The sequence below is a fragment of the Dendronephthya gigantea genome, unplaced genomic scaffold (assembly GCF_004324835.1).
Source record: "Dendronephthya gigantea isolate DGI-Jeju-01 unplaced genomic scaffold, DenGig_1.0 000010F, whole genome shotgun sequence".
Lineage (NCBI taxonomy): Eukaryota > Metazoa > Cnidaria > Anthozoa > Malacalcyonacea > Nephtheidae > Dendronephthya > Dendronephthya gigantea.
Window position 1 is genome coordinate 2,877,306 of NW_021163020.1, and position 20,060 is coordinate 2,897,365.

At 37.8% G+C, this 20,060-nt stretch overlaps 4 protein-coding genes across 9 annotated transcripts; all 4 read right to left on the bottom strand.

Annotated features, from left to right (window-relative positions):
- Positions 1-37: 37 nt before the first annotated feature.
- Positions 38-3,890, bottom strand: LOC114518284. Its single transcript, XM_028538247.1, has 7 exons — positions 3,253-3,890; positions 2,941-3,035; positions 2,335-2,494; positions 1,951-2,014; positions 1,375-1,637; positions 967-1,180; positions 38-272 (listed from the first exon to the last, which is right to left on the bottom strand). Exons 1-7 carry the CDS (start codon positions 3,814-3,816, stop codon positions 181-183), a joined length of 1,452 nt encoding a protein of 483 aa, XP_028394048.1. The 5' UTR covers positions 3,817-3,890; the 3' UTR covers positions 38-180.
- Positions 3,891-4,190: 300 nt separating this feature from the next.
- On the bottom strand, positions 4,191-9,185 carry LOC114518470. Of its 5 annotated transcripts, none has more exons than XM_028538468.1 (8): positions 8,404-9,185; positions 7,238-7,732; positions 7,057-7,151; positions 6,693-6,852; positions 6,049-6,112; positions 5,668-5,927; positions 5,329-5,521; positions 4,191-4,847 (listed from the first exon to the last, which is right to left on the bottom strand). In XM_028538468.1, the coding sequence occupies exons 2-8, from the start codon at positions 7,619-7,621 to the stop codon at positions 4,741-4,743; spliced, it is 1,263 nt and encodes a 420-aa protein (XP_028394269.1). In that variant the 5' UTR covers positions 7,622-7,732; positions 8,404-9,185; the 3' UTR covers positions 4,191-4,740. The 5 variants fall into 5 exon arrangements, with proteins under 5 accessions (XP_028394269.1, XP_028394266.1, XP_028394267.1 ...); XM_028538465.1 differs by having other exon boundaries at positions 7,238-8,124; XM_028538466.1 differs by having other exon boundaries at positions 7,238-8,124; positions 8,249-9,185.
- Positions 9,186-9,706: 521 nt separating this feature from the next.
- On the bottom strand, positions 9,707-16,447 carry LOC114518459. Of its 2 annotated transcripts, none has more exons than XM_028538447.1 (9): positions 16,277-16,447; positions 13,368-13,809; positions 12,721-12,902; positions 12,081-12,175; positions 11,610-11,766; positions 11,437-11,500; positions 10,852-11,114; positions 10,396-10,591; positions 9,707-10,014 (listed from the first exon to the last, which is right to left on the bottom strand). In XM_028538447.1, the coding sequence occupies exons 2-9, from the start codon at positions 13,783-13,785 to the stop codon at positions 9,983-9,985; spliced, it is 1,407 nt and encodes a 468-aa protein (XP_028394248.1). In that variant the 5' UTR covers positions 13,786-13,809; positions 16,277-16,447; the 3' UTR covers positions 9,707-9,982. The 2 variants fall into 2 exon arrangements, with proteins under 2 accessions (XP_028394248.1, XP_028394247.1); XM_028538446.1 differs by lacking the exon at positions 16,277-16,447 and adding an exon at positions 15,401-15,655.
- Positions 16,448-18,117: 1,670 nt separating this feature from the next.
- LOC114518455 lies at positions 18,118-18,991 on the bottom strand. The gene is made up of 3 exons (XM_028538442.1): positions 18,761-18,991; positions 18,372-18,564; positions 18,118-18,248 (listed from the first exon to the last, which is right to left on the bottom strand). Exons 1-3 carry the CDS (start codon positions 18,929-18,931, stop codon positions 18,229-18,231), a joined length of 384 nt encoding a protein of 127 aa, XP_028394243.1. The 5' UTR covers positions 18,932-18,991; the 3' UTR covers positions 18,118-18,228.
- Between the last annotated feature and the right edge of the window lie 1,069 nt (positions 18,992-20,060).

Here is a 20,060-nt window from a genome sequence, read left to right on the forward strand (position 1 = left end):
TAAGGATTCATAAAGAATCTCGTATATATTACAATAATTGAATTAAAGTACAGTGTGTTTCATTGGCACACACAAATTTTCACACAAAATTAAAAATGTACGTTTGTACTGAAAATATTTCTGGTTGTAACAATATAACTATTGTGGAAAACAGCTATTTTGAGAATATATCCGCGGACTTTATTGATTGGAAAGAACATCTTCGTCTAGGCTTCCATAAGGTGTTCCTTCATCCGCCTCGGTATGAGAAACTTCAGTCATTTCAACATCACCTGTTATTTAATCAACAAACAAATTAGGCAACGTGTTTCTAAATTCTTTTTAGTATTTGAAACGTCCTGACAACTTTGCTTGGAGTGTGGATTGAAGTAACTCTTTTAGTGGTACTTTGGTACTTGATATTTATGACGATCGACTTAGCTACATAATTTTAATAATGATTGTTTTAATGACTCGGGTGAATCAATATTGTGATTCTGATAGTCTGAGTAACCAATTGAGCAAGCTAAAAAATAAGCTGGCCCAAGCTGATCAGCTTGGCCTTTTGGTTTCTTAGAGTGGCAGAGTCCTTAACAAGACTCATATTTATTTTTTTTACTATAGTTTATGGGGCCGCTGTAATTGGTGAAAACTGTAGCGTGCACCCTGCCAATTTCCATATTATATGTTGTTGTAAATATACTGGTAAATGTTGCATATTACTTGGCAAAGTTAATAAATAAATAAATATTCTCGATTGCATATGCTAAGGTTTTTAAAATCAGTGCCAGACAGCAAGAGAATTCTTCAGAAATTACATTCGAAATCGTTTATCGTCATAAATATCAGTCACATATATTCAATACCAAAATGCATATAACTGAAGCAAAAGGCTGCCCTTTGCCCACTGATAAAGACAGACTGGAACAAAGTAATTCAAACAGCATGAACAAGGCAGCTCATTAGAGTGCTTGACAATTGACATACCTTGTTGCTCATCAGGACCATGGAGCCCATGAGGATGTGTCTTCTTCCAATGCATCCAATAATCCCAAGACAGGCCAATCGCCATGAGGCACACAATGGTAACAAAGAACCAGTAGGTCATCGTTAAAAGAGCATCACTGTCCAAAGGTACCTTTTCTTTTTTAGAAGTCGATTCACCTTCCAATACAACATTGCCAAAGAACAAGCGACGGTACTATTTACAGTAAAAGTATATTCCCACAATTGATTAAGATACTGTTATACAATCATCTCATAACGTTTACATGACGATATTTTCACTCGAATAAGAGCTTGATTTATTTATTTATTTATTTCACTTTGCCAGCCGAATACAAAGAGATATATCAACGTTTTAAAAAGTTTTGTTGACGTTTATCTCCAACTTACCTTCCTTTCGAGGCTGGGTATCTCAGCTCTCATGCAACGAAGGAAGCTCTGATCTCTTTGTGTTGTATTTGCTGGATTCACGGCAAGCACCAGTCCAATTTGAAACGGATGGTCCAAGGTGTTAGTCAACCTGAATGTGCTCATCACTTCCTTGCCTCCAGGTAGTGTCTTTAGCATGAGGTAATCCAAGTAGTTTGGGAACAAGATTCGGTCTACCTTTCCTGCTTGGCTTGCGAACAACAGATGGATCAGGTTGCTAAATCCTATAAGAGTCGGTCGGAGACTGCGTTTCTGAACTATACCTTGCAATCCGCATTTACTATTTAGATTCACTGGAAGCGAGTCGGTGAAATTTTGCCTATATATCCAGTAATCCTAAACATCTAATTTTCACCCGCTTGAGCAAAGGTCTCCCTCTTTGACGTTTCCGTGCGTGAGCATGGAAACGTCAAAGATGGCGTGGAAGGACTCTCCCGTCCTCAAGCAAAATCCGTCTATTATATTTAACAAAACGTTTTACGTTGAGGTAACCATTTGAAATAAGTAAACACGAAGTTTGTTCCTCCCAACACATACCCACTAACTGCGCGCCAAGATTCAACTCAACGTCAAAGAAATGCTTGCTGTTAAAACATCCAATCTGAAATAAGAAGATTTATTGTGGTTGTAATTTGAAGCGCAATAGACGGTGGCGGTAAAAAGGAATGCCGTTCCAATTCCCTTTTGATGACATTGTAAATCAGTTTGCCGTAAGCAACTAATCAGCCTCTCTCACGATGACGTTTTTGGGGTGCTTAAATTTTCTCAAATTCCGCCTAAAATTAAAGACAGCCGCCGTTACGAAGTCTTACACTCACGGTTTTGAAAAAAAAGCAGCCCAAAATTGATAATCATCAATATACATGATAATCATCAATATACATGATAATCATATAATATATATTATGTACATTTGATTACCCTTGTTCCAAGTGTACTGGTGTAATCCTCTTCTGCCTGGCTTATTGCCAAGATAGAGGACGCGTTGGCCGTGAACAAAGACAGAATAACCGAGGAGATCAAAATCCAGAGAACAGCCAAAATCCTGCCAATTGGTCCCTTGGGCGTTTTATCGCCGTACCTTGATTGATAAAATATAATCCACAGGCACAGTTGAAATTATTGAATGATACGATACAGAGAATCATCAAGCAGGATGCTTGCAGTAATAAGCAGTTCATCAGTCGAGTACGACTTCGAGTACAAGATAGTTCGGAATGGTATTCCGTCCTTTAACCGACACCGTTGAGATTGGTAGGACCGAAATTCTCAATACTTGATATTCTCAATACTATATTTTGAGAAATGCACAATTGTGAACCAGTGATTAGATTTTCGAGTTGAAACTTCATAAACACCAATTTCTGCGGTGTTCCTTTAACCATTTTATTCTCGGACTATAAATATATTTCTATCATACCATATCATATTCCATCATTTGGGGGTAGAACTCGCCTTGGCATGGCTAAATTTCAAATTTGGTGTCGTGAATGGTGAACGTCGTGAACAGTATAATTATAAACCTACCCTACAGAAGTCATAGTGACAACACTCCACCAAAATCCCTCCATCATGCCAACGTAAAACGGACTTGGAAAATCTTTTGGGTTCACATAATGGTCCTAAAAAAGAATTTAAAACTATCAAGAGTTTGTCTGTATTTAAACTATGAAATAATATCAGCGAAAATTCAACTATTAAAACCCAATTTTTGAAACCTGCTATAAATAGTTTTCAAATCAAACTGTCTCAGAGTTTTGAATGAAGCGTATGTTGCATCGATATTTTAACGGAAACTTAAATAGGTATTTTTTTAAGTTGAACGTTTTAATAACTTACACAGATCCACACCAAAATTCCAACGATCCACGCGAAAGTTATCAAGAACATTATAATAGCCCATGATTTCAAAAATATTTCCCCGACAAACACCGGTTCTTTCTCCTTCGGCTTATGCATAGCCAGGGCAGGTCCAGGTGAACGGGAAAGTCGTATGAATGGCATCTGTGTGTCGTAAACGTTATGCAACTTTTTGTACACAAATTCTGGATAGAAGAGATCTATAGAGTCTTCTTGGGTTACTCCGGCGAGGAGACCCGCCATCTCTTCAATTTCCTTGTCGGGGGTCCCAGGAATTTGCGGTATCAAAACATAAGTCAGCTTGGTAGTAGAACAACACAGTCGAACAGCGTCCCTTATCATGGTCACGAAAAGTCCGGTTTCCTCTATATTTCCAGGAGCAAAAGGATCGTCGCCAAGATACAACGTATAGTAATTCCTGTAGTTAATTCTGACCTCTTTCAATTCACTGCATAGTGGCCCCATATTGTCGCCATAGGACAGAGAAAAGAACGTGAAAATGAAGAGTAACTGTAGCAGTGTACAGCTACTGAATTTCGCCATTCTTTGCTTCTGATTTTTCAAAGATTTTACTTCAAAACATAACGAAATTTCTCTTTAAAATAACAAAATCTCAAGCCGGGTCATTTTTCGTTTGCTGACGAATGCTGACGACATGCATGAAAACGTCATCGATGGGTTTTCAAAACAGAGTAGAAATCTGTACTGAAGTCTCGCACACGCTATTTCTTATGTCGCGCGTATAAGAAGTTCTCTCACTTCATTTTTGTGCCGGTGCATAATACTTCGGATCCTATGGTTCGAAAGGGCCATTCTTATCATTATTAAGGAAAAAGCAATAAGTTTAACCAAATAACACCGCATGCCGACTTTAAATCATTTCATATGATATAATAAAAAACAATATCAGTGGTGCGAATACAGAAACAAGATCTTAACATAGGCAGCCAAACAGTCCGTTTTTTAATATTCTTGTAATTTTGCATGGTTACATCAAATTATAAGTGAATTAGCTTGTAGGTACATTGTGGTATTTAATACTGCAAAGCTTTCGGTCCGTTAACCCGGGCTTTCATCAATGCAAATACTCGATAACTATTTTTGTAATGTTAAAAAAAAATTATTCGACAACACATCGACAATCCGGTTTTTGATGAAATAAAGTGTTTTATACGTGACGTACTCAGTAACTGCAGTAACTGCAGCGCGAGGTTAAGATATAGGTAGAAACCTTGATGCACTGCCTGGATGGGAACGGAAACTGGCGGAAGGTTTTGTTTATAAGCCTCATTTGCAATATCTCATCAAAAACCTGATTGTTGGGCTACCTATGGCAAGGAAGTGTGCCAGAATGCAGAAAGGTGTGCCTCAGAACAAACTTATAAATTGATTACGGCAAAATTAGACGTTAACGTGCCTTTAAAAGTTATGTAAAAAATTCATTATATTCAGTACAATTAAATCTCCTCAAAACCATGTAGCATCATCTTTGACCCTGGGAGTTGCATTGTCTTCTTCATTAACAACTTCCAAAGCTCCGTTCTCTTTCCCTGGTTCAATGTCAACCACATCTTCTAAAGAGGGGTGTTTAGGACGTAATTTAGCAGTTTTTACCAGCGTTTTATGCCATAGTTAGTAATGGATACTCCCAGGCTCCCAGCAAGGGGGTTGCAACTGGTGAGAGGAGGGGAGGGTGAGCCCCCATATATTTAAACCACAATGTCACTATGTGTACTTTACACTTCATTTAGTAAAGTTTTTTATTGTTATTATCATTATAATTAATGTTAAAAGGTCGATCAGAATGCTTTGTTCTTACTCAAAGAATACAGTCTAGGGTAAATTCCACCAAAACGTCGAACATTCAGTACACGCAAGAAGTAATTTTAAATTTTTTGGAGCCACTACCTTTCAAAGAGATCTCTGAGAGCTTCGGGTCCTCGGTATTCCTTCCCTCTGCCACCCCTCCCTCCCTCGCCACCCCAGCTTCCACCATACCTACTACGTCGTACCTCTATCACCATCATCACACCTACTGTCAATACGATAACTAACCTGTATCGCTTGTCTTTCGTTTCCAATGGCACTTCCAGAGATCCCAGGCGATACCACAAGACGCAAGCACTGCTATTATAGCCAAATGGTAATATGTTAGAGTGAAGAGGTCATCCTGATTCAGACCAGTGGTAACGTCGACTTTCGCGGGCTTCGGGTGGGTGATTGAATTATAACCCATTTCGTTCTTCAACTTAGAAAAAGGAAATTCGACAATTTATTAATATCGAGAATACTTAGAAAATAGCAGAACACGAAATTATGAATATTGCCCCCCCCCCGAATTATCGTTCTAGCGGCGCCCCTGATATCACAATTACAACCCTCCCTCTCTCTTACCCATTTCTCGTAACTTGAAATCGTCGTTCGCATACACCTGAGAAACCTTTTATCTTCAGGAGAGATTTGATCAGGCAACATCGCGAGAACCATGCCAATTTGAAAGGGAAATTCAAAAACCTTAGCAATTTTAATTTTCTTTTTTACAGCAGGAAAATAATTATCCAATAAATAAATAAGATCCTTAAAATCAGGGAAAAGAAAGCGGTCAATTTTCCCACTGTTAAGATTCTTGTCTAGCTCGTAGTAACTTTGGAAGTCTATAAGAATTAAAAAAATTGCATAATCTATATACCATAACAACTACATGAACATTGAACATACGAAATTTGATTAAGCTCTTAACAGGTACATAAAGATAGATACTTATATCATACATACTTATAACTTCCGCTCCCATATTCAACTGAAATTCGTCAAAGTGTTTGCTTTGGAAGACACCGATCTGAAGAATAGTAAATGCCGCCTTCATTACATTATGTTTGCCAAGTTCTGAATAAAAAGCCCACCGATGAAACATCTTTAGTTTCATTTCGTCCACAATTACGTATAAGTTATGTATATAGATATGGCTACTATTCTGAACGGAAAACTGTACTGAATTTTCCTAACGAAGTCTCTTGTAAGCTTGTATTGTAAAACAGTAAAAGCAACCGCTGAAACAAGAATGGGCTCGCGTAAGTCAGTCAGAGTTTTTAAAAGCTTTCAAAGACTGGTCGAACGAGAGTTTGAGTAGAGTACAGTGTAGAGTATAGACTATATATAGTTATTGAAGCTACTTCTTCAAAGTAGAAACCGTTAAAACTTTTCAACAACAACTCTTATGTAGCTAACATCATGCACTTCCCAAGATAAACGAGCAGAAACTCTCGTTGAGTTGAATTTGATGTAAAACAGTATAGAGAAGAATTATAAAATAGAATCGATAGAAATCTGAAGTGGAGAAAGAAAACTGGCTTGAAAAATGGCGGTTCATACTGCTGGGTCTGCAGTATCTGAACACTGCTCGCTATAAAGACTCGAACCTTTTTCCCTATTGTCTCTGTGTGATCTTCCTCTTGCAAACTCTGATTTAGAATAGCGGTCGCATTAGCCGTGAACAACGATAAAAGGACTGCAGACATCAGAACCCAGAGAACAGCCAAGATCCTGGCTGGCACGCTCTTTGGTGCTTTGTCACCGTACCTGCATTATGAGGGAAAATAAAATATCAACTATATAATGTAACGTTTATGCATGCATGCATGATTGCAATAACCAGAGACAGGTTTCTAACGCCAGTCTCAGTACAAAAGTTACACTGAAGCATGCAGGAAGGTGCAATCATAAGCAATTTGTGGAGCTAAAATGTTAAATGTGCCTCTGTTGTTACTCAACCATGCAACTTACCCCACTGTTGTCATGGTAACGATACTCCACCAAAATCCTTCAAACATTCCTGTGATGAATGGACTTGGGAATTCTTCCGGGTTCTTCCAATGGTCCTGGGTAAAAAGTAGTAAAACACGATGGATGTATATCTATAGATGATCTATATATGGTATTATTTGGATCTTAAATTTATACTAACAGCTATCCAGCCCAAAATCCCGACACACCAGGACATAGTCAACATCGTTAGCAGCATAGGCCAGGACTCCGTTAAAATGTATAGGAGCGAGACTTTCGTTTTTGACTTCGGCTTTAACATAACCGCTGCATGACCAGCTGAGCGAGAGAGCTTCACGAAACTAAGTTCATAATCGTAGACAATCTTCTCTTTGTTGGCAGCAAATTCGGGATAGTAGAAAATGAACGGTTTTGAAACCGCCGTTTTGTTAATTTCCTCCATCGCGTGGAGAGCTAACCCTTCAACGTCTTCTTTTGTTGAATTTTCCATTATGAATTTCAAATCCAAAGCCCCGCAACATCCGTTCACTGCTTCCTTGATTAGAGACGCGTATACGCCATCCATTTTCTGAAATGACTCGTTGAAATGCAGATAATTCCAAAAATATTCTTTGTAACGTATTTCGACCCTGCTTACTCTATTGCAAACTTCATCCGACTCATATCCACCATGTACCTGCGTTAACAAGCACGATAATAAAATCACTAAGCCTGTGCGAATACAGCTTTGCATTTTGTGCTACCGGTGGTTCGACTCCCAGAAATATAGTTCACCAATTTTTCAAGATGCGAAGTGCCACACAAGCACACAGCTATGATGTGGCTTAATCGTGGCCTTATAAATAATATATTTATATGCTATATAGATGTTTATCGCTTTTAATGCTGGCCTTGTTTCAATATTCGGCAGTAAATCTGTTCCAATCTTTTCAAAAGGCACTCTAAGACTCACAAACAAGGGAAAGCAACAGGGAAAGCTATACTGAGTTTCATTGGCAGACGATGTTGGATTGCGTGCGTTGTTCCATCAATTATCAAAGTCGACAACACCAGTTGAGCTTCGAAGACCTAAAGCGAATAGGTTCAGATCTAGTGTAGATGCATGAGCTAACTTACAGAAAATCAAGTGGAGGAACACTGCTATAACTCTATCCCCGAATTACCAATTTTGGCCGAACTTTAGAAAACTCACAATTCATTCGCGTTCTACGTACGTCGTTGTTTTGATCGACATGAAAACAAACAAAACTATATCAAAAAATATACGTCTGGAGCATGGTCCAGGTTCCAATATTTTTCACACCTTGCAATGTACACTTCTTCTTACAAGTTATAATTCCATCTTACCGTAGACAGAGAATCCTCGCCGAGCCATTTGGATTACATCTGACTATATAACTGGCTAACTTAGTGCAGGTCGTGAAGACAATAGTTACGACGAGCACTATGATATCTCACAGGGCACAATTAAAAAGCCGCATGTTTGGGTACCTGTTGTAACTGCGATCCTTATGAAATATTAAAATGATACACCTGTTCCAATTTTGGCATTGTCAGGAACTTTTAGAAAATACGTTGCCCGTGCGATGCTGTACTTACAAAACAAAATGTCTCCTATGTTGAGAATAAAAAACAGGTAATAGTTTATCCGAATGCTTTGAAGCACAGAAAGCGCAATGAAATGAATGAATGAATGACCTTGGCACGGCAGGCATCGTGTGGGCTTAGTCATTACATAATTGTTATATTATTTCGATTGCAAACAGTTAGCTTTATATTTTTAACACCTTAGCTGAGGCGGCATCTTAAAAAGAAAGTCAAGGCGTTAATGTGACAATTACATTCAACACATCAATAGTTGATTTCGATAAAACTACACAATACGTCCTATAAATTTATTCTGATTTAGAAAAGAAGTGTCTGTAACATCGGATTGCACCATCACTGAATATTTCTTGAGTTTAGCGATGCCGGCTGCATACATGTGGTGAACGAAATCAGTATACATAGTCATAGTAGTAGATCTAGACCAAAGAATTTCTTTCAGTCCGAAATATCTATGTTTTGCGTTTGCCTGACTTCTTTTAAATCAGTTGTGTGCACTGACTGTACTCGAATGAGTTTGTCGTGTGTGGCTGTTTGGACTTCAGAACGGAAGTCAACCACGCGACATTATAATACTCGATGGACTGAAAATCTAATGTCGCCTTTAACATCCGAAGGCGTTGACCGGGCATGATAATATCTAAGCTGTTTTATGCAAAGCACTGAAAGTTTAAAATCAAATCAAAGTGAATCAACAATACATGTATAAAGAGTAAGATCGTGTCAAATTTTGCGAAGGCATAATTATGTTGTCCTTGTTTGGGGGATTTGCAAGCGATGCACCAAGTTTTGGCTGGCTAATAATTGTGTACCTGTGATGCATATGGAATATTACGGTTGCTTACTGTGGTTCACTGTGCGTTTCACTTAATTTATCATTAATAAGTAATCTCCCTCTTCTTAGTTGCACGAAACCTGCGCCTCAAGACGTAAGGAATGCAGTTAAAAATCCTTAGAAACTCTGGTCTACCTCGGCATCACTCAGTCAGCCCTACCATGAACTATCATCATCTTCAAACAACCGGCAATTATTAAAAACAAACACAACAAAAAGTATTATACTAAAGTGTGCATCGACTTTTATTTATCACTATTTTCTAAATATATAATTTCGCTCAGTCCAGCGCGCATTTTCAGAGTCAGTGATAGTAGGTAAAACATAATTTTGCACTTAGCTCTAGCAGATAAAAATTAGGTCGTCATTTAATTGTGCCATTCTTGACAGTTGCGTTGCAAAGGTGCTTTATCGTTGTGCATATCGTTGCATGCATGTCGGATACCACCGATAACCTAAAGACTGTCCGAGTAGAAGGTTTATAGATTACACAGGTCTTGCCAGTTCTTGCGCGTGTTCTATACAGAAAATAAGTAACTTGATGTGCTACAAAGTACATTTATATTTATATACTTATATTATCATTGGAACAAAGTCGCCCCACCACTTAAAAAGCGTCAATACGTTCATTAAACTAGCGACCAAATAATCCGTTTTCTGGAGTAGTAAAAATTTAAAGAAATGGTTATAAAGATAGCGAGTTGTGTTGCGACTTGTTTTCCAATAATCCAGTTTAGTTGCTTGGCAATATTTGCTATCATGACTTGTTTATCAATCTACTGAATTGCTCGATTAACAAACGAATTGTAGAGGCAAACTAATAAGAGGTCCACTGATGGTATAAACTTTGCTGCAGTTGTTTACAATTAAATAAAAACCCATATCCTTATATACACTACCTGCGGATTCTCGTTTCTTTGTTTCGCCAGTCGGCTTGTAAGAGAGATTGTAAACATCGATGGCCACTCCAATAATAAGCATGAAACCGATCACACCCAATATGCCGTAGAGATAATGAAGAGTAATTTTAGTGTCAAACGTGTCCTTCTTGTCGTCAATGATAGAACCATCAATCAGAGAATAATCGTAGTCGTGCTTAGGGGTAAATTAATGAGGAGATATATATAAAACTGATTGTTACTGTAGTTCCAAATAACATTGGATTAACTCTTTGTAAGGGATGCTTTTTTTAAGTGAAATTTAACCGAGCAAAAGTTTGTTCTTACACAACTTGGAACTGATGAAATGCAAACTGGTGAGTATAAAGGATTCAATATTAAACAACTTATTCAGCATGCAGAGCAGATTTGTTAGAGGTTTAGTGTATATAGCAGTATTAAAGCCGGCAACTGTACCTTGTTATTAGCTCTTGAAGTCATGATCTCCAGGCAAGTGTAGAATCTATTATTTTTGATAGAGGAATATTCACCGTGGGACAACACCATACCGATTTGATACGGTTTGTCAAACTCTCTTGCAATATAGATATCAGTCAGCATAGGAACATGAAAATTGGGATCGGACATAATGTACAAGAGGTCCAAGTAGTGTGGAAACAACAGCCGGTCTATGCTCTTGTTGTTTAGTGCCTTTAGAGCTTCTTCGACTTTCGTGTATTCTGGAAGAACAAGATTCGAGATTGATGGAATATCAGCTTATGCGCCAGCGCACAGTTCCGGATTTGCATCGAAGTTTAACCGACTACTTCGCCGGCCATCAAGTCATTTTTATAAAATTCATCTCAAGAGTAAATTATATTTAATTCGACGTTTATTATCATGAATTTATATAGATGCAAAACCAAGCTGCTGCAAAACGATGCTGTGATAATGCGAATCTGGTATTGTGCCGTCGGGATCTAGCTTAGCCGCGTTCAGAACCGAAGTGTCAACTTCCTGAACATGGAAATACTCGGTGTGCGATTTGCAAAACTTAGTCACCTATAAGTTGAGCGCCAAGGTTTAACTCTGCTTCCACAAATTGTTTCATGTTTACGACGCCAATCTAAAAGAAGGAAATTGCATGAAAAGAAGGCCTTCAGAAGGGCAGAAAAGAAGGAATCGACGAAGATCAAATGTGTGCAAATGTGTGAATTCTGTAAAGAAAGCCATACCTTCTTTCCCATAGTTTGGGCGTTTTTCTCAAATCTACTCGCTGTGATAATTGATGTCGTATTCGCTGTGAACAGGGAGAGTAACACAGCTCCCGCTAGTATCCAAATAATGCAGAGAATACGGGCTAAAAACGACTTAGGTGCTTTGTCACCGTATCTAAACATGAAAAAAGGTATAGTGATAGTGCATATGACCCAATATTGTGATGGTGCTCCTTTAATTGAGTTACCCATGCACTGTACCTTTGCTAATTTTTCAGCTCGCCCAGTTTGTAACTCAAAGTGGCAACATTCGGTAACTCTGTAACTGCGAGTGGCACCATCACAATGTTGTTGATAAATATTAATAATGTATACATGCATGCAATAAATTCCCTCACCGAAGAATCGGAAGATAATAATCCGGACACGTATAACTAAGGGCGCTTTGCATTTAAAGGTTTAATTGGCGCTAACTCAACATGCACTTACCCTACGGTTGTCATAGTAACCATGGACCACCAGAATCCTTCAAACATTCCTCTAATAAAAGGAGTAGGGAATTCTTCCGGATTGTAACGGTGATCCTAAGAATAGTAAAAAGAATTTAGTATATAAATATGGCTTAGGCTGGATTTACGGTTCATAGTGTTAGGGTGTCATGCCAAACATGTTTAAGCTTATATCAGTTCCCAACCATTTAACCATCAATATTCTGAGACTTGGGATTAAAACCATAATTAACAATATATGGAGGGGGTGGTGGCAATTATGCGCGGCATCAATTTTCCATCCCCCCCCCCTACATCTTAGCCTTGGGAACCATTAGAGTGAGTATCAACCTTTCCTTTCTTTTTACAGACGCAACAGCTGGATATCGCTTAGAAAATCCACAATTAATAACTGCGATCGAGTCATTACGGAAATTTATAATGACCCATGGAAACGGCAAATGCAATTAGAGGCAAGTTATTTAATTGTAATTTCAAAGCTTATCTTACGTTTTGTGGTCAACAGCTGATCCGCATACATGTAGTGCGAAAGTTATTAAGTCAACCGTTTGCCGTTAGAATTTTGCAATGAATGATAAGCTCAATTGGTTTCTCTTGTATTGCAGACGGTATATACTTACCAACACCCATCCTAAGATCCCTACGGCCCAGGCAAGCGACAACAGAAGAGCGAATATTGGCCAAGATGGACCAATCACGTCTAATGCAGAGATGTCCAAATGTGACTCACTCTTCAACATTATCAAAGCAAAGCCAGGCGATTTTCGTAACTTTAAAAACGGGATTTGATGCGAGTAAACTTCTAAATGATACAATCACGACATGGATTTTAATGCTGAATACTGGGAAAATCCTCCTTGGCCGTAACTGCATGAAATGAAATATTATATATTGAATATCCCTCTTTGTAATTGTCAATTCAAATAATTTCATAATTACAAAAAGGCTATTATTATTAAAATAGCAATTTCAAATTTTCTATTTGAAAATTCAATTTCCCGATCGAAAGTAAATATTGTCATCATCAGGAAATGAATGATAGTAATGTCTAATGCATGCATATGATAAGAATTATGCAACCGCTTTAGTGAGATTATAAGACATGATTAATCTTTAAATCTTTGTCCTGTAATAAATCTTCAAATTTTTTAGATAAATCTTAAATAAATCTTTAAAGAAACGTGCTGTTTCTTAAAAATTGATGATTTAAGCAAGCACACATAGACTTAGTTCGCTTAGCCTCCATGCAGAAACCTTGCTATAATACCTAGGTTTCCTTGTGAAGTAAACTCGGGAAAATAGAAGACCAACTCATGGGACGTATTTTGTTGTTTCTGGGCCTCGTGGTGCAGCAATATATCTCTTTGCACCAAGTACTCAACAGACTCATTTACGAGCTTAAAATTCAGCGGTATGCCAGGACAACATTCATTCATGGCTTCCCTCAGACTCTTGTAGATGATTCCACCTTCCTGGAGTTCCTCATGCGTACCATTGTGCCCCAAATATAACTCAAAGAATTCGTTGTAATGGACTTCAAGGCTAGCAACTTCCTTGCATTCCTCCTCCGGTACAAAACGATTGCTTTGAGCAAATCCCCCTGGGACGATCATGAAGAAAATCATTGCGATTTTCGCAAGCCTAAGCTGTCTAAGCACACCTGTATCTTGTGGCATCCTCGTCATCGCTAGTCTGCTTCTGAGACGAATCTAAAATGTAATTATAAGAAGCATGCATGCATGCTGAATATTGTCTTGCTGAATTATTTATTAGATCAAAGATAAAAAGTTCATCAAGATTTTTAAAAAATAGCATGTAGATAGTCCCCTCCTATAGCCGATATCTGCTTTATATATATATATGCATACTGTACCACTCTTGTTTGTCATGTATAGATCTCAGGTCGTATAGTTATCCCAGCAAATGGCATGCATGCAATATAGGCAAATTTTGACCTGCCGCATGATACGCACCTGGTTTTATGCACAATGCGCAAACCTCATACAAACTCAGTCTAATCGGCACATTTACTCCAGTTAAGGTCTTGGTTATCAGTTGCGCGTGCACCGAAATCTCCCATGAGAAATCCCAACTTTCTTTCGCTATCGTCGCTACGAAAAATTAGCATTCCGCAGTATAGTTTCACTAATGATATAATATCGTCATTATTGTGATGCTCTGTAACTCTGAGTCACTATGGAACCTCGCAAGCTGAAAGATTAACTTTACCACGGTGGAAATAGAAAACCGCGAACCTTATAGTTTGCTGGTCCAATGCTAGGTATTGCAATGGTACTTGCAATGGTATTCCAATGCTTGGTGGTATTTCTGAACTCAATGATACATACATACCCAAATTTATATACGCAGTGATAGGACATTGATTTAGGTGCAAGAGCATGAATATGAACTTATAGCAAACCGAAGCTAACGGGTTTAATTCCCCCAATGGTCGAAGTTGTAACTCAGAGTATTTAGCACCATCAGGCATCACGATATTAGTTCATATACATCTTATACAAGCATGCTAAGTGAATTGGCCGTAATATCAAATTTCTAACAGTTCTCTATTCACGCAGGCAAAATATATTTGTCACATGAAACATATCAAATAAAATATTTACCCACGTGTATAAAACGGAAAAGAGCTGAATATCTATTTGGTAATATGGTTTTCTAATACATTAGTTGGCAATCGCTTTTTTCACGACTGGACCGGAGAAACATGGCCTTATGTATATGAATATTAAGATTAATATACTCGATTAATCATATTGAATTATTCACTGCATGCATGCGAACTTTCGGCATACACACAACTGCAATTCAAAATTAATTCTTATCTGCATATATTTCAGGGCGACCAATTTGTCCTTCACGCGCAGAAATATAGAATATTGAAGTACTTGTGTCATGTCTACGGGCGCCAACTATATATTATATATCGGTTCATCAAAGAAACAAGCCGTCCGGAAGCTGTAGTCCCGCGTCTCCTGAATTCGATCAAGGCAGGTTTGATCGGAATCGTAAGGAAATTTTTTGACTATTGATAGATATTCTTTTACTGTAAATAAAATGATCTGTTTGAATAATGAAAGAAGATGCCATGAGGCCCTTAAGTGACATTTCGATCGTCCTAAGTTAAAAACATCGGTACAAATACAAAGTCAAAAACTAAGGAGTAAGGTGAAATCCAGCTGTTCTTATACTTTTGGTATAGAAGTTCTATTATTTTCCCTCTAAGTCTCTGATAACCGCCTAATGAGTGCCAGTCGCCTCACAACAGATCGATTAACTTACCAATAATCATTGGAAAAGGCACCTTTGGACCATTTTTCCCCGATGCAGTACTGTCGCGTTAGCCAAGAACGATCGAATTAAGTTGTCAAGGTGAAGAATTACTTCAATTGTTTGAAGTTCAATATCGATTTGTTGTTGTATAATATAATATATGCTAAATTTATAAATCTTCGGAAGCAAGGTGTTGTTTGATTGGAGGCTGAATAAATAGGCTGGCTTCTGCCAATCGCAACTGACAATACAGTATTGTAAAGAGCAAAGAAACCATAATGACACTTGTTATTCGTATGTTGAATTAAACGCAGACCAATATATTTATATATACAATAATGCGAGAGCATCTCAATTCAATTTACTTATTAATTCAATTCACTAGTCCCTACTCCCTTACATAAGTTCTTCACGGCTCGGTGAGGTACGCGTCTCAGCTTATCTGTTTATTTTGACTTTGACAAAATTATATCTAGTGAGCTTCGTATTCAAGGAGAATCATTTTGATTTTTGACTTTGGCGAATACATTTTGCCTACAAATAATGCATGTCCATGCACGTTAAGCAATAAAATATCATAGTGATCAACGAGAATTGAATGAGTTCATTTATACGTCCCGTTACGTTTTCTACGAATCCTCTCTGACTAATCCAACAACACAACTGCTTCCTGTTCCGCCGTTATATTTCAGTCAAACAAGTTAAAATAAAGAGCATCGCGTAGCTAGGTCCACTTTTGAACACTGCAAAACAGCGGCAAAAAAACATTTCCAAACTATTAATATACTCGTAAAACAAAGTGGATATTTACTGATTTTACTTTATAACACCGATCGCGGTATAGTAAAATAATTATCCTCCTGAAACTAAGCGAAGAAATCTTACCTATCTCGGCTGACTTCAGAACAGATGCTCAAAAACAATGCAAATATGGCCACAACATACATCTATTTCGCCGTCCCTGATTACAACTGTGTAGTCAAAAAACGTCGCTTGTGATCGTTGACCTTTCAAAGGAAACGTACCACGCTGAGAGGACGCTGTGTTTTGTTAATTTTGCTGTTATTGGGCATTCAACATGGGGATGTTTATAGCTTTCCGACGTATGTGGGAAGAGTGTTAGGTCTGTGCTCGGCGCTGCAGGCGTTATCAGCTTTTATGATGGTAACAATGAACTATATAAGTTGGTTTATTAAATTGCACCCAAGTGTCTATTAACCAAGTGTAATTTCTCTTTACAATAGATACAATTTAATTAAAACGATTGTCAATGCCATTGTATGTTCCGATTTCATGGAGAGTTATGTGAGTTATATATAAACAGCATTTTCTTTAATTTTGTGCTTTTCTGGGCTACTAGCTATATCGTGTTCAAAAAACCTTTCACCTACAGTAATTATACTTCTATACCCAATATATATACGATTGTTTTTTGAGAAAGATTCCTTCCACAGAACCACTAGCGGTCAATTTAACCCTCAGCTGCAATAAATAACGGCATACATGTGGGAGGATAAAACCTAAATTCACCAATTATATGTTTATTGTTTAGCTTAATAAGTCGACCGTTACAGTATTATTCTGCTTGCAAACTCAATCAGATTTTGTGCATTGGAACTGACAGAGTCCAAACTGCATGTTTATTCCAACAAACGTTGGCGTTTGCTAATATTTAAGATCAAAGTCGGTATATTTCGTTTGCCAATCAATTCCCAATTTAACTCTTTATTAAAGATGGACCCATCATGTTTTATTAAGGAATGTAGACAATCTTCCGCAAGATTACGGTTAATATAGCTACTTAATAATTTGTTCCCGAAAATCCACGAAGTCATCTGGTTCAATTACTTCGCAATTTTTAAATTCTGATGAATTAAAGCTAGCGAGATAAGTCGTTAGTCGTCTGCGGTGAGCATAAGCTAATGAAAGAATATTGTGAATTAGTTTATTAAACTAATTCAATGCGACGCGTTCAGTGACTTGTTCTTCCCTGAAGTCCTCTGATAGTGAACTTGCATGATTACTGCATGGTCCAAAAGCAGTAATTCAGTAAGAGTCGAACCGGTGGCAAATTTTAAAGGCTTACACAAAGGAACGTCACTTCAACTATTGTCGTTGATGATACCGAAAGCCTGGAAAGGTTTTAGACCGGCCTCCACTTGCTGTCGGCCGCACTGCCTCCACTAATAATGGCCTTTATATAAATATATATATGGCTGTGAAACGTGGAGAATGAATCAGGGAGATAGCAAATTAAGATGATAGATGTTTTTAACAACAAATGTCTCAGAAGAATCATGAAAGTAAGTTGGAAAGACCATCTATCTATGATCTATCCACAGAACTTCTGAAACAGGCAAATTGTAAACTACTAAGTAGCGAAGTGAAGAGACGAAGGTGGACGATGATTGGACATATCTTACGACAAGACAGAAATAATCTGACAAATGTGGCTATCGCCTGGGCACCAGGGCCCGGTTGTATGAAAGCCGGATATAGCGCTATCCACCGGATAGTGATTTTTAAATCGCTTTAAAATCGTCCGTTGTTGGGTATAACTTTGATTAAATCTTAGTATTCCTAAATTGAGGATCCTCTTTAATAATTGTTGGTTTTAAAGTTGAAATTTTATTGCTTTTCAAGCATTTTTAGAACGGTTGAAAAAAATCACTATCCGGTCAGGTGCATGGATAGCGTTATCCGGCTTTCATACAACCAGCCCCAGAAGGAAAAAGAAAAAGAGGAAGTGATTTCAAATGGCACCATAGGTTCAATTCCTCAATGTCACACAAACACTGAGCTCTATATAATAATGTACTTGTCTGTATGTTTCATCTTCAAGCATTCAACTCCAGATCTGGAAAAGAATGAAAAAGTAAACCGGGATAAGTTTTTTCACAGCTAATTTCAACATTGCCATCAATATCTTTGCATGAATAATGGAGGATATATAAGATAGAGAAGATATTTTTTCTCTTACCGTTGTTCTTCTGTTTTACTTGTTTCTTAAGACGTTTTCTAACCATGGTCAAAATATCCCATGCGATACCGATAGAAATCAGTCCGCCAACACCAAACAGCAAGTATCTACCGATTTCAAGCACGTAAGACGTGTCCATCAAAGGGAGGAAAACCTTCTCGCGTGGTTTTATTTTGGAATGGTTTGAGATGCCCTACAGCAAAGAAAAAGCTCTCTCTTCAACATCGTCTCTAAGAATCATCACTGATTCGTAATAATGGTCATCATTTTACTACAGCTTCAGGACTTAGGTCACCCCATAAACAAGGCAAACTCCGGTATAATGTGCATGTTCACATTTAGACACCGTCCACTGTAGTAGCCTCTCGACAAATTCATCAAATTCTTACCAGGTGATCCTGTCTTTGAACAAAACTGTTTAAACAGTAGTAAAAATATTGATGGCCAGGCGTCGAGTCTAGATTTACAGGATGAGTTAAAACTAGGCCGAGCTGAAATGGTTGGTCGAGAACTTTAGCGACATGCATATGCTTGTTGATAGTTTCATTTCTTGCAGCCATCACGAGGAAATGAATGTAGTGTGGAAACAAAAGTCGATCAACCTCTCCGTCAAACAGAGCTTTCGACATATCAATGGAATTATTGAAGTCTTAAAAAGAAAATAACAATTTGTCACATGATTAACATATAAACTGGAAACGAAGGACTCATAAAAAATTCAGAGTAGACTTGGACTGAACGTATATAGTTGTATTGAAAAGTATCAAAACTTTATGCTTGATAATCGTTCCTGTATGTTTTTGCTCATATTTCAGACAAAGGAAACCTAACACTGTGTGGAACGCAATGGCAATAAATTTCCTGGAGAAAAATGAGAAGAAAACAATAACCGTATAGACACAGGATATCCATCAGGAACACAACTTTTTCAACTTGCGTGAGTGTGATTCGTCACTATTCGTCACTCAGCAAGTATCGCGTAAATGAAAGCAATAACCCCCTGCCAATGTCTAAGATTGCTTCTGTCTATCGTACTTGCTGAGTGACGAATCACAAGTACGCAAAAAAGAATAGAGTTGTCATTCTGATGGGTATTCTATGGTATTCTGTGAGTACCTACGATCTGGGCGCCCAAATTCATTTCGCGCTCTACAAAACCTTTGCTGTTAAGAGTTCCAATCTGAAAAACGTTAAACAATGTCAATGTAAAAAGGGCTACATGGTCAGTCGACGAACTTGTATAACTGACAATTAATGGAATACAGAGGCCCTCCTTAGAAAACTACTCCGGTGCTATACTACTTGGAGGAGCAGTGATCATGACAGGTAACTCAGTGTCAGTGATTTATCAAGATTATAACTCAAAGAAAAAATGACCAACCAAAAAAATATTTCCACATTAAACTAAGTTTAAAACTAGGAAAATTCATAATCACAGTTGGAAAGAGCATCCCAAAATATCACCGTGCGAAGTTGTCAATTTTTGTGATGAATTAGAATATGTTGATGTCACTTTCGCAACGTCTCGTGCACGGCTATATAACTCACCCACATTCATCAATATTTTGCAACCAAACTTTATGATTTTACTAATTTTTGGATGCTCTTTCCAGCTGAACAACCCTTCAGTACCAATGAATCTTCCTATTTCAGTTTAATATAGTTTAATGCGAAAATTGTCAATTCAAT